We start from the raw sequence: 14,306 nt of genomic DNA on the forward strand, positions 1-14,306 counted from the left end.
TGGGGTTAACTGGCTGTGGGGGTGCTGATGAACAGGGCCACCCACCCGGTAGTGGGACTCATCAGACTCCATTTTCTGAAGCTTAGGCGATGACAGTGTTCAGGGAACAGTGACCTGGCCTTAGGCCTTCCTGGTCACGTCTGGGGTCATTCTAGCTCGGAGAACACAGGGTCCAGGGCGATAAGGTGGATCTGTGTGTCTGTTTCATCCCTTCCTGCTGAATATTTGAAGGGATGGAGTAGTAATGGTGTAGGAATAATCCTAAAGAAACTGAAGAAAACCTTCCATTTAAACGTGCTTAAAATTTGATACTTCAGGACACTAAACACTGCTACCAGCCCACAATTCTCAACGGTTTACACTAGTGCTGCACTAGTATCCAGTTACTCCTCTCTCAGATGTTGATCTGTTTGTCCTCCTGAACGCAGCTCTGTGAACAGGGGATCTTTCATATGTATGAGCTTTGGTTCCTCAACAACCCAGTAATTCTGTGTCTTGTCCTTTACTAGATAGCTACACCTCCTTTTGAAGAGTTAAGTGGCGTTTCATATTGGACATCCACAGAGAGGACAAAGGACACTTTGTAGAAGAAAATCTGTATGACAGTAAACCAGATATGTATATACAAAATACCGTATTTCGGTATTAGAAATTCTCCCTCTAAATTCAGCAAAGTAGTATGGTATGAGATTTTACTTAAAAACAACAAAAAAAAAGCGGAGATGTGGATAATACACAGTGAAAACAGCACTGAAGAGCACAGTCAGCCCCCACACCAATAGTTTTGTCTTTTGATCTTCTGTGTACATGGGTGGTAATCAGTGTTTGCAAGATCAACACCTACAGGAGGTAACAGCAGAGTAGGAAAGACTTTAAAAAAGGGAGATGATGTTGCCCAGTTTCACACTTCTAACAGCTATGACCGATTTAGATAATGATCTATCAACTCAGATAAGGAAGACTAAGTCTTACTTTTGATAGGCTGATTATACCTATACAATATATAGGGCAGGTGGAGGTTTTAATTTCATGAGTTAGGGAATTGAGCAGTGAAATAATTATGAGAAAACACTAGACCGTCAGGAATTTACTGTAGGAATGTAGTATGCTTCAGCCAGTGGAAAGAATTTTCCACTGGATGGATTTTAAAAATCCTTAAAGAATTGCATAGTTTGAAAAAGACTATTTTAAAAAGAATTTTTATGGCTTTGTTAATACATACCTTTATTATTATCATAGTATGGCTAATTCTAAAGTAATTTCTTCACAGTTTATTCTAACACTTTGATAAAGAGTGAAAAGATCTTTCTTGGAAGATGCATCGTGAAGTACAGAAAATGAGAGAAATTGCCCTTGTTTACCTTGACAGAAGTGGTGGCCTCCAGAAATTCGTGCATGACTGCAAAAAATATAATGGTATTATTCACTCAATCGATATTCTGTTGAATTGATACCTGATGATAGACAAATCTCTATTTTTATTTAAGGTACTTTTTGATCCTACAGACTCAAAACAAAGTTATGCTGTTTACCGTTTCATTATTTCAATAAATCCTTCTGATATTGCTGAATTAGATGCAACTCTTGGAAACTACATTCTTCATAATCCCATACAAGCTGCACAGATTTTTCAGTCAGTAAGTATATCTTTATAAACAAGAGCAGACAATAGTCTATCATCTATATTTCAACTAGATTTTCCTTTCTAAAATGGAGCTATTTTTCAATCACAGGTATGTTTCATAGCTGTTAAGACGTTATCGTTAATTGAACAGTTGCAGACAGAGGCCCAGGTGAGTTCGCATTGTTCTCCTCCATTTAGATATTAAATCTTTTAAGTATGGTAAAGTATTAGCAAATACTATTTTAGTATTAACTTTCCAGTTTTCATTTTCCCTTTGATTGTGCCATTATTTGTAATTAAAAATAGCTGGAAGTCTCACCCAAACGTATTGCAAGAATCTTGAGATAATTAATATGAATCTTAAGTTACTTTTATACTTTATGAGTTTCTGAAATTTTTTTCCAATAGCTATATATAACATTGTGTGTTTGTCCATGTAAGTAAATTGGTTTTAAATAAATATTTTAATGGCATTAATGTAACTGTGTCTCTTGTTAGATTAGTATACTGCTGAAACCAACACATTTGCCACCTTTACCAAGCTATGTTCTGAGTCTTTCTGCATTTCCCTTTAATTACACATCTCAGAGGTTTTATATGTCTGAAGGAGTAGTGATTGCAATGGGAACTGTAACAAAATATACACAAGGAGCAAGATTTCTTTGTACTGAGGAAACCTGTCCATTTTCTGAAGGTAGTGAAAAAGTAATCAATACTATTTCAAAAACCTTTTTATAATTTTGATAACAGATTAAAAACCTAGCATGAAAAAGGTATTTTCCCATGCAGTTGTATTATGCAGACGTTTTTGTAATGAGCACAGCATGATTTTTATTAATTGAAAGCAGTGGACATTTGCCAGTGGTTTCTCAGCATTGTTAAATATTTTGGGAGCACTTCTATGCCAGAAATCCATTTTCCTAATGCTGAAGATAGTTTATATGAGAAAAGGTAGGTTGCCAATATAATTTAATAAATCATCCATGAAAAAAAAGAAACCAAACCAAAACTTTTTCCCCTTGGAAATTGTGATTCTGTCTATATAAAAATACTGCAGAACAGTATGCTTAAGTGACTGGTGAAAGCTTCCTGCATAGAACAAGTTTGCTTTAATGAGCATCTGACTTCTGTGGAACTACTTCTTCGAGTAATATTACTGAAGTGTTTGTATCGTTGCAGGATTAGGCCTTAAATACTTTTAAGGCTGTTTTGTTTGCTTCCTTTAACAGAGAGCATAAAATTACAAGAAGCAAAATCCAAAATTTAGGCGACTATAGAATAAATCATATCTACATGAGGGCACATACCTCGAATGATGAGTATCCATATCCCATGTCATTTCTACGGCAGGCAGATGTGGCAGTGGCTTGCTCCTGCTGCTCCGAGAGCCAGGCCTAGCTGTTCTGCTTGGGACGGGGCTGTGCAGTGGGAAATTCTGCCATCTCGTGGCCAACCTGTAATTACACAGATCGTTTTAGTGGAAGCACAGTATAAGAACGTATGCTCATCTGAAGAAACACATGATAAATTTGAAATTTCACTGTCTACTACTTAATCATTTCTGTTCTTAAAGGAAAGCTTAAAATGAAACTCATATCCTCATTTTAAATGTTTGGTAAATTAATTTGGGGGTTTTTTTTAGGGTTTAGGTACATAAGAGTGCATCTGCCTGGAGCTACAGAATCTGCCACAGTGAGGAATGATTTTGTGTGTAGTTTGTGTTCTTCGCCACTGCAGGAAGACATGAAATTTAGAGTACTTGGTGGTAGGATCTATGGAGTTTTATTTTTAAATCTGTTATTTTCCAACTTCTGCTACACAATATGTAAACAAAAGGGATAGTGGGAAAAGCCCCCAAATACACCAGTTACTAAAAAACAAAAAAAGCAAGCTGTACTGTTTTCAAGAGAACTAACCTTTTCTTTGCCTTTATTTTTAAAGATAAACAAATGGTTGAAATGATTGATGCAAAAATTCTTAATGCTTTGAAAGGATATTCCAATGATAAATCACATTTTAGGATTCAGGCTTTTACAGTTTTCTTGAGAGGTAAGCTGAATTGTGGAGTTTTATCAGAAATGTTTTAGAATTGAACTGTAATAATCCCTTGCATTTTCCTATGTCCAGGTCTCTGGATAAAATGTTGAAAGTCATAATTCTTATTGCAATTCTTTAATAAAACTAGTGGGGGGAAATACATAAAATCAGCTAGGTGACTAAATAGTATACACCAGTGGTTGAGGAGTGCACATGGCAAGACTGTTGTGTTCACTTTTATACCTTTAAAATCCCCTGGCCAGCTCTGCAGTATCACATTCTAACTGTAGCTTGTTATTTCCTCATTTCTGCTTCCTTTGGTCATACTGTTTGGTACTAACTTCATGCATTTTTAACATCCTTCCTCAATCCAGCTGTTTTCCACATTCTGTCAGGATTTTTGGCTTCTACTACCACTATCTTCCACTGCAATTAAATTATTTCTAGTGTGACTATCCAAATAAAATCACAACTCACCAACATACTTACATTCTTTTAAAAAAACCTCCAATGCTGCTATTGCGAAAGTCTATGGAAATATATGGTTCATTTATTGAAAACTAAGTAGAAAAAACTAATAATAATAAAATTATAAAAGTAATAAATTTATAAAACAATCTATGGGTGAGATACAGTGAGTTATGCATGCATTAAATTTCCACTGGCTTCAGTGAGGTTAGACAGTCTCACAGCTAAGATTTGTATTTGGTTGGTTGGACCTAACTCCAATTTCCAAAAATAAATGTGATAAGGATGTGTGGAGATACGAAGCAATTTGTATGTGTTTTTGAAAAGTTTAGTTTGAATCTCCTTTTTATTGTGTTTTTTTTCTCTGACATTTTTTAGGACAGTAGCTGATAGTGGTGTCAACACAAGCGTCAGAGTAGGAACACATACTCGCAAACAACCATCTGTTTTCTTTTCAGTGCAGAACTAAATGCATCATCCCTTTTCTTTATCAGGGATCCACTTTTCCTCACCCAGTGTGCCTTCCCTGCCTTTTGCACTCATTAATTAGACTTGTATGCTTCACTTTATTCTAGGCCATTATGGTGAACCTGGCATCCAACTGTTGTTTTCTGTGATTACCTCATAAAATTGAACCATTTAGAACGTGAATGTCTTTAAAACTGTTTTTATGCCCTAACGCATCTGCAGGTTCCTATCACCACCACCACCCTCCTTTTTTTTTTTTTTTTTTTTTTTTTTTTTTTTAATTTCTAGATGAACTGGCCAATAAAATGAAAATAGGAGACCACTACAAGATTATAGGAATTCCAGCTTGTGTCCAAAATGGCTTACAAGCTACAGCATGCATAGAAGTCAATAGCATACAGCTCTGTAAACCAAGTGGTAAGAAAGTTCTATTAAAAATTAACTGAAAAAGTTGGAAAACCTTCTAGAACAAGATCTCGAGCATCGGTACAATTTTCTGTTATCTAGAGGTCCAGATTACAAAACCACTCTGTGACTTTCCTCATACAGTCTGAAAAGTATGCTTACTGTTATTAGAAATATCTTCTTTTGCCTACTTTCCACGCATTGGGAAATAACATAATTATTTACTGCAGTCCTTCAACTTCCTCATTCCAACTTCTCATATCCATTGGAAGGTACTTAGAAGTCATACATTACACAAACCTGATATTTCAGTTTGTTATTCCTTTTTTATTCCATCAGTTTTAGCAGATCATGACTGTTACCTTTTTAGTGGTAAAATTAATAGTCAGAAATTCTGAGTTTGTGCTTAATACATAAATATATTCTTTCTAAGTTTTGTATTAAGACTAGAATGGTGATTTGTTCTAATGTATCTGTGTAGCTCTCTCATTAAGTGTTTGTTAACTTGTACTTTTTTTTCATTAGGTTCTTCTTTTGTCAGTGACAATTTTAAGCATCTGCTCTCCCTGACTTCAAGTTCGTGCTGGAGGTTTACTGCCATCCTTGCCAATATCTTTGCTTCTCAGATTGTTCCACCAGGCACTTACAATACTCTTAAACTCGCAATATTGCTGAGTCTAGTACAGACATGTGAAAAAGAAAACACAGATTATCTGGATCTGTTGATTGTGACAAGCGACACACTAGTAATTGATAGGTAAAGAGATTAGTTATTTTTCAGATAAATTAGATTTTAAAATAAGAGTATTTGTAAAGATAATAGGATCGGTCTTAACATGAAAAACTATAGACTGTATTTTAAAAGAATATATGGGCTCTGGCTTGGCAAAAATACCCAATTTTTATCCCTGGGCAATTCTTATTTATTTTGAGTGATAAATCTAGATCAGAACTTCACTAATAATGAACCCCTTAACACTCTCATAATAATCTCAGTAAGATTTTAACACTAGCACTATTTAGCAGAGCTCAAACAAAACATTCTTCTAATATCAAAACCGAAGACTGTTCCAGAAGCTGGTAATGATAAAAGCAAAGGGCTTGACTTTTGAAATCATGTGTCACTTTAAGCCTTTTCATCACCAGTTCCAGCTATCAGTATTTTCACTTAATAAACAGTATGTAAATAGAAATAGATACTTTATTTTTTATCAGTCTTTTTTATAAAAACTATACTGATAAGGTATCGGAAGTCATGTACATCTTTACACATAGGTCATAAATCCAGGTGTTGTTGCCTTTAACAAAATGTTTTTCTGTATTTATGCATTTTATATATTTACCCCTTCACACAACTATAAACTGTTAACACAGTTTCATATACACTGCAGAAAAGTACAATATGCTCAGCTTTAAATTTACATTAAACAAAATTACCTTCTCCTTCCTAACTCAAAACAGGGCTTCATTTTTACTTTTGAAGATTTTTGAAAGTGGCATGAATTTTGAGAGTCCTTCAACAAATTCATTAGTATTTTTTTGTTGTGGAAAAAATACTTTAACCATTTCAAAATTTAGCTCTAGAAATTAGTTCAAATTAGAAAATAATGTGGGCTGCAGCATTTTTTTCCTCAGGTTAAGTGTAAGATTTTGTAAGAGAAATCATAGGAGCTCAGAGTGTTTCAAGAATTGAAACATCTGGTTAATATCAAAACAGTTGCACACGGTAATCTTGGGTCAGTACTGTCATTTGTACTGTCTTGTATGTGCACATAGTTTTTTATTGTCAGCAGCCTGTCAAAGTAGGCATTTCCTACATCATATTTCTATTGGTATGATAGCCTATTTACTAATAATTATGTATCTCCCAGTTATTAATAGTAGGATAAATCATGCTCTGACATCTTAAAATGATTAGGAGCCTTTGGTGGCGGAACAGACAATTTGCAACCTCTCTGTGCCAAGGAACATAGTACAGGGGATGAACAAGAAATTGTATACCCACTTTCTCAAAAAGCAGTGGGGGACAGGACAGAGCAGAGCTTGCAAGTTTCCAGCCTTTTCATTTTTCCCGGAAGGAGACAGGATTACTAATCCTTTACCCTTTTCAATCACTGGAAAAGTTTCTCTAGGAGATAACAATACGGGATTCAATTATGACACTTCTTTGACTTCCTAGGAATTACTTCTATTGCAAACTATGATTTGCCTCATGTTAAACCCGTTAAGAAATAAGCCCTGTTGGCAGCTGTTGGAGAGAAGGCTTGGACTTTGACCTTAATATTCAAAGTTAAACATTTAGCTTCGACACTGGCTTTATGTTAAGAGTTGGGTTTTTTTTGTTTCTAAGCAAGTCTTAACATATATAAATACCATTATAAAGTATAGTGTTTAAGTTTTGAAAAACAGAACAATTTGACGATTTATGACTGATGGAATTATTTAATCCTCTAGGGTTCTGAATTACAGCATATGTCTTCTGCCTCGTGGCATACGACACCCACCTTGTAGTGAAATTTTTCCTTCTGTGTCCAAAGATAAACACGGAACTGGACGTGCTAGCATTCAAGCCTGCAGTGCTGTGCTGGCTAAGGGTGGCATCTGTTACATAGGAGATTTATCTTCGTATAAAAAGGATAAACTTGAACTTCTACAGTCTGGTAATCTCACATCTACTAATAAACAAGGGGCCAGAACAAAACAAACGTGCAGTTTCATGGCTAGGTTTGTTCCCTAGCTTATGGCCCTCAAATGCTGTGAAAATCCATAAGCTTTTTTTAATGAGCCTGTGTAAGAAACAAGGACAAAAAAAGCTGATGTCCTGTCAGCTTACATTTGCTACACAGGCTAGACTGCAGAGATCCACTGATTGTAATTCAGTGAAATAATACATAATTGTGACTGGTTTCAGATAGTGCATGCGGGACTAGAATTTATATCTAAACTAGGTTGATCACTTAACTGGTGTATTTTGCCACCTTCTAGTGCTAGAGAGCAGAATGACAACAGTATTCATTCCTGGGAAGAAGTATGGAGAAGAGGCTGACCAACAAGTTACTGTTTCGGTTCAGACCAATTTTTGGTCTTTTGTAGATGTGGATTCTTCCTCAAAGAAACCTACACATAAGGATAACTTTTTAATTGGACAGATGGTAAAGCACATGCCTTGTTATGACAGTAACTATACTACAGCAGTCAGTTGTGTTTATGGTTATTTCACCTTACAGAATACTGAAAATCATCAGATTTGTTTGTATTTACCAACAAGGCACAACTTCGGTGACCTTAAATCAAATGCGCTAAAATGCGCTAGCCTTCCTAAAAGTAGGTATCGTGTTTTATCCAGAATAGCTTTTGACAGCTACTATTGAAACAAGATTGTACTGTATATATTACAGGTAATTTATTAGTTACTTTTGCAGGACTCAGTATATATGAACATTGAACCTTTACATATTGAAAAAACTATGGTGTTTTTCCAAGTCAAAAGGCCAAAATAATAATTTTCTTTCTCTGGGTCTTCTCTTTAGGACATGAGTTTGATTCCACCTAACATTGTGGATGGTTTTGGGCTTTTGATATACAATGAGTTTCCTTCATGTAAACTGTCTTCTCCTCTTGTACATCATATCTTGAAAAAAGCAATTAATCCTGAAGCCATGCTATACAAAGTCTCACAGCAGTTCAGAACACAAGATTATGAGGAGGTAACATATGCTACCCAGTAATTTAGAAATGCATTATACTGGGGAATATCATACTGTTTCTGGAATTAGAAGTTTTTCTCTGCCCATTCTGATTGCTTGGTTTTAAACCTGTTAATCTGTCTTTATAAAAACTAGTGGTAGAATATATTATTCAAACTACATTACTATGTTCCTGGTGTGTTAAAAGATGTGAAAAGTGTAAATTCTTTATTTACCGGTTAAATATTTAAAATGTCTACCCTCTTTCTAGTTTATTTCGTTTGCCAAGAATCTCCATGTTGAACTGAGTTCAGAAGCAGAAAGCCTCATTCACGGCTACTATCTTGCAAGTCGCAGAGTAAGAAGGGGTTCTATTCATGGATCAACATTATCAGCATCTGCACTAAAAATCCTGTATGTCTTACTTTTCATTGTAACATATCTACCTTTCAGATAGAAATAGTGCTACCCTGCTCAAGAGCTTGTTAAATAAAAATTGAGACAAGACTCAAGTTTTGAAAAGTTTAGGCATAAAGAATCTTATTTACCATTTATTGTATATATTGATGTTAAAGTTAACTTTACCAGGCAAAAAACCCCAGTAATTTAAGAAACAATTACTACTATTAAAACTATCTAGGAAAAATTATCACAGCTTTGTATTATGCAAAAAGTATTAGCAATAGAGAACATGCCAAGTTCCACTGCTTTCATAGCATAAGAAAGTCATATATAAAATATGTGCTTTGTCAGTGACAGTATCTGTGGGAAGCTTACACAGCACCAGTATGGAAGAAAAACACTCCACTCTCAACTTTCAGAAGTGCTTGAAACAGCAATACAGATGGCATTCATCTGCAATATTTTTTATTTTATATTTTTATTATATTCCTCTCTTAGGATTTCACTGTCTAAGGCTCATACTAAACTGAGTTTAAGAAAGAAAGTCCACGAGGAAGATGCGTTGATTGCCATCTTGTTATTTGAATCATCTCTTACCCTAAAACATGGTAAACAATGCAGCAGTCTTTAGTCTTGGGTACACTGTTTTCATATTTTGTCAGTTTGAAACAAGTTTATATCAACTGATTGCAAGAGTAGTTCATTTCAAATCAGAGTCCAGAATTTCCACTGCAAGACTGATACCAGAGAAGTCTTCCAGGTAACTTTCCTGCGCCTCCATCCTTTATGCCGGCTTACTTGAGGCATCTCTAATATTGGTCCAGGTTAAACTAAAGACAGATTTCCCTCCCTGGGGCAACAGAAGACAAGGGTTGTGGGTTTTTTTTTTTCAATCTAGCATCAGTCACATTTGTTCACACACAAATTTGGCAGTTATACAAGAATTATGATGTAACACTTAAATGGTAACATACAAGATTGCATTACAAAGTAATCTGTCACAGCTTTTTTTTCCCTTCAAAGTCCTGGCAAAAGTTTATCAAGCCTTTTACTGTAAGTCTTGATTTCTTCTTTGTTTAGGCAAGTCTGCATTATGCGTAGCACCAAATCCTGTATTTCCATTTGACCTCAGTGATGAAAACTCCCTGCAACAAAGAGACAGTTACCTCATGCAGTGTCACCAGCAACTGCTGAAGTTTATTGGTGCATATGCCCCAGGAATTCACACTAATGAAGAGTGAAAACCCTGCTCTAAGTAAAGCCTGAACTTTTGAGACTATTAATTGTATATTTCTAACTGCAAAGTCTTTAATGTTTCAGTGCTATTTTTTTAATTAATTACAAGTTTCATCCTGGGAGGTCATGACTTGAGGATAAAGCCACAACCCAAACTTCTCTTCCTGGCTACCACTGTTAAGTGAGGGAGAGTAAAGCAGGGTTTTTAATAAGACTACAACTAACAGTTAAACCAGGAGTTTAGAATCTAATGTTTCATTTCAACTAAATGAACTCTGCAGTTTTTATTGTTGCTTCTTTACAAATGTATCACCCAGTGAGGGGGTAAGTAAAGTCTATTTTCCTAATGTAAGCCAACTGTCTTGAATTACTCATGCCCTATAAATGTTAGAATGTACAGAAGTATCAACCATACTGCTTCTTTTCTATGTCTTAGTTTTACATTACAGCAACATAATGTTAGACCAGAATGCCAGTGTGTTCCTGCAATGTGAAAAAAAAAAAGCCAACAGTATTTCCAAATTACTTTATATAGACTGAAGGGGATAGTAGAACCCTCTAGGAAAGCAGAAAAAAAGTTATTAGACAACCTGCTAGGCAGGGAGCTCAGAGTTCAACTCTACCTCGCTGCAAAAACAAGTGTAAAGAACAGTATGGTAGAAGATGAGGTGTCTGAGACACAGTATGCTTCTCCAACTACAGACTTCCCTGTATTTTTATCTTCTTAGTAAGGATATAGCAGTAGACATAATACTGAGCAGGTTTTACATCCTAGAGGTCCATGTTTAAAAAAAAAAAAAAAAGCAAACCAGCAAATTGTACAGCCTTCCTGTCAAATCTGAACAAGCTGAATACTGAAGGCTTGGTGTGACTCCTACCCAGGATGTCATCCAGCAGGACCACAGTGCTACTGCTCAACAAAAAAACTACAGTCACTGAAAACACAAATCCAAGATTTTATTCATACACACACTTGCCTTGGAGATAAGCAGAAAAGCTGCTACACAAACATGGTAAACACTCTCATTTAGACAAGATAACGCAAGTTTTCTAACATGTTTCAACCCCTGATTTATTCAATTTTGATTTATTTAGTACACTTAAATATTAACTAGCAAGTTCTAAGGACATCCACAAGGCTGCTTCCCCTTCTAGACTGACACTCACCTGAACTTCATTTGAGGATTATTCACATGTTTTCACTGAACAGCTAGTCCCCTGCCTTACTGTTGAACCAAGAGGTATTTCTAGGAACAAGGGCCATGAAAGCATTTCCAAGTGCATGAGTACTCCACATGTCAGGCTGCTGTTTTCAAGCTAAAAAAAAAAAAAATTCAAAATAGTTTTCTGTATCTTTAATCAATCTTATACAAAGTTATTAACTTTACTGCCATTTCAGATTCAAAGATACACATCAAAAAAAAGTCAGATGGGCAAATGGCAAAGATTTCATCTTTATGCCAGCAAATTACTTCTAGAATAGACTTAAATAGAATTCCTTTATAAATCACTATTTTTGACAAGCTGTATTGAGGAATGTGTATCCTTAGAAAAAACAACTTTCTGCAAGAGCACAACTTTTTATCATTACTTCTCCCCAGTTTCTCCTGTGATGTTTTAAGCTATTAGAAGACTAGTAGCAGTACCACAAGTAAAGGACAGCAAAATCATTGACAGTCATCCAAAAGTGTCCTTGACTAACGGGTCACACCTTCACAAGCCAGGACAGCTCAAGACAGCAGCAAACGTGGCCAGCACAGGCCTTCATGAGGTAGCCATACAACCTCCTGGCCCAAGCAGTGTAGTACCACAGTAAAAAAGCAACTTACATTCTTGAACACCCATACTTCTAGAGCAGGTGGAGTCTGCCGTTAGCTGTACGTGCATACACAAAGCTCGAGGACAATGGAAGGTCATCTGATGTCAGAGCACCTTTAAAAGAATAAATGAAATCAGAAATGATGGTAGCAAATAAAACTGAAAAAATCCTACTGATTAGCTGGCACATCAGATACAACATTGCTCATCACAAAATTCAGTTGGGTAAACGGCAAAGAGTGATCATCATGATGCCAGAAAACTTTCCTGCCTGTGATAAGACTGGTGTAATTTTTTCCGGGTATCAAACAGTAGGGGATTTGTTAAATTTCCCTCAAGAGATGCGCTTCTACAAATCAGCATAGAACCTTGGTTTTAACTGTTAAGCACAGAACGGACTCTGTACAGCCAGGAACAAGAGAAAAAAGCTCTCTTTGGGCATAAAAATGCAGGTCCCTCCCTGTTGTCACATTCAAGCCCCAGATGTAAAGTATCTCTCTAGAGCTGAAGTTCACTGCCAGTCACCTTTCCCTGTGGAATATATTCCAACAGACCAATACGGTTAAGGGCCAGCAGGGATGGCGATTTGAACACACACTGTTCTTCACTTCAGCCTCTCACTTCCAGCTGGCATCTGTTAACTCTTCAAAGCAGAAGTCCCCAGTTAAAAACCAGGTACTGTGATGCTATGACCTCTTCCCTCCGATTCCTTCAGAATCCCTGGACTGCACCTGCTTTGTTCTGGGGAGCAAGTCTCACAGGTTTTATAGCTGCCATAATACTTTTTGTTAGAATTTCAACCTCTTAACCCTACATGCAATCATACTCCATCTTGTTCTACCTGTAAGAGAATTTACAAGCCATAAACTAGCTTTAGAACTCTAGATTTCAGGAGGCTTTCCTCACGAGTTTTAAATCCAGTAAGAATAATTACTTCAGTAGCTCCAGAATTCACATGACATTTTTCTGCTTGCAAGGTAACAGCATGGCAGATTCCAGACTGATTCCCAAAGCCAGTAACAAGCTTATCTCTTCACTTCATTTGCTGCCTAAAACAACAAAAAGATAAACAATGTTATGAGTCTGAGAACTCCACTGCCAAACCAGCAGCAAAGAGCATCAACACTTCCTCCGGGAAAACAAGCCAGCTGAAGAAATATCAACTTACTGGACACTCACTGCTGGCTTTATCGTTTCCTGGGGAGAGAATACAGGCAGCAGCACAACTGCTTAACCTAAGCCAAGTTCCAGGTGAAGAATGATCAACTGCAGGACTATTACGCTGCTCCTAGTGAGGGCACAGCCTCTAACCCCAGCCCACCTACCGTGCTCCAGGGAACTTACTGGCCTGTTTTCCCATCGGTTAAGGCCAGCAGTCCTGCCGTGTCCCTGTGAGCGTGACTGCAGACTGCCGAGACCCCTAGGGTCTTGTCCCTGACAGAACCCAACATTTTAGATCCACGTGTACAACCCAAAAAGGGCATGGTCAGGGTCACCATACACCACCTGCCAAACTCCCCAAGGGGAATAAAAGGTAATTTATCTTTAGAATTAGGATGCACATTTGCCAGGGAAAATGATTTATCAGCAAAGCCAAGTCTCTTCGGATGTCCAATCTGTCTGTTACTTTGATGATTTGCTTAACCAAGAGGTAACTCCCGGTAACCGCCATGGCTTGCCAGTGGAGCAGCACAGACTAATTGGGTCCGTCTTAGTCTTAAGACGCAGGCAGGTCCGGGCAAAGCCTGGGCGGCTAGCGGGGCTCCGCCTGGACTGAGGGACTCTGAATGACTCCAGCACCCAGGCTAAGCCAGCTGCTGGTGCAGCACAATTTACACTGTTTAGAAAACGGTGCCGGCGATCCATCCCTTCAATTCTTGAGATTACATTCATGGGTTTTAACCCCCGGACTTGGACTTCTTAAACACTAGGGACTATTTCAAGTTCGTCCAAAAAAAATTAGAACTCACTCTAGTATTTCGACGAGCATGGGCTTGGGCTGAAGAGCTGCCCCAAGGAAGCAGCAGCAGCAAGTCCGAGGCCGGGTGATTCGGCGCCGCCGGAGGGTCCTCCCCGGCGCAGCGGGCTAGGAGGCCTCAACTACTGCTCCGATAGCGGAGGCCGAGGCACGCACCGAACAGCTCACAACCCCGGAACTACCG

At 37.3% G+C, this 14,306-nt stretch overlaps 1 protein-coding gene and 1 long non-coding RNA gene across 2 annotated transcripts; one reads left to right on the forward strand and one right to left on the reverse strand.

Moving 5' to 3' along the window:
• The first annotated feature begins 959 nt into the window (after window positions 1–959).
• On the forward strand, window positions 960–10,398 carry MCMDC2 (minichromosome maintenance domain containing 2). The gene is made up of 14 exons (XM_026841685.1): window positions 960–1,416; window positions 1,507–1,637; window positions 1,734–1,793; window positions 2,123–2,318; window positions 3,267–3,389; window positions 3,566–3,673; window positions 4,886–5,014; window positions 5,528–5,759; window positions 7,457–7,662; window positions 7,988–8,154; window positions 8,533–8,709; window positions 8,960–9,102; window positions 9,589–9,698; window positions 10,171–10,398. The coding sequence occupies exons 1-14, from the start codon at window positions 1,317–1,319 to the stop codon at window positions 10,329–10,331; spliced, it is 2,043 nt and encodes a 680-aa protein (XP_026697486.1). The 5' UTR covers window positions 960–1,316; the 3' UTR covers window positions 10,332–10,398.
• On the reverse strand, window positions 9,982–14,300 carry LOC113476278. The gene is made up of 5 exons (XR_003397692.1): window positions 14,115–14,300; window positions 13,079–13,193; window positions 12,156–12,258; window positions 11,494–11,643; window positions 9,982–10,235 (listed from the first exon to the last, which is right to left on the reverse strand). It is a non-coding gene; the product is annotated as an uncharacterized LOC113476278 (long non-coding RNA).
• Between the last annotated feature and the right edge of the window lie 6 nt (window positions 14,301–14,306).

This window comes from Athene cunicularia, assembly GCF_003259725.1.
Source record: "Athene cunicularia isolate RWA chromosome 2 unlocalized genomic scaffold, athCun1 chr2_part1, whole genome shotgun sequence".
Taxonomy (NCBI): Eukaryota; Metazoa; Chordata; class Aves; order Strigiformes; family Strigidae; genus Athene; species Athene cunicularia.

What these genes read in the sequence shown, in the direction of transcription:
- MCMDC2 (XM_026841685.1), top strand. Translation starts at nt 1,317, where the DNA reads ATGCATCGTGAAGTACAGAAAATGAGAGAAATTGCCCTTGTTTACCTT. An exon ending in GACACACTAGTAATTGATAG is followed by an intron (nt 5,760 to 7,456) that starts GTAAAGAGATTA and finishes TTAATCCTCTAG; the next exon opens with GGTTCTGAATTACAGCATAT. An exon ending in ACTTTTTAATTGGACAGATG is followed by an intron (nt 8,155 to 8,532) that starts GTAAAGCACATG and finishes TCTTCTCTTTAG; the next exon opens with GACATGAGTTTGATTCCACC.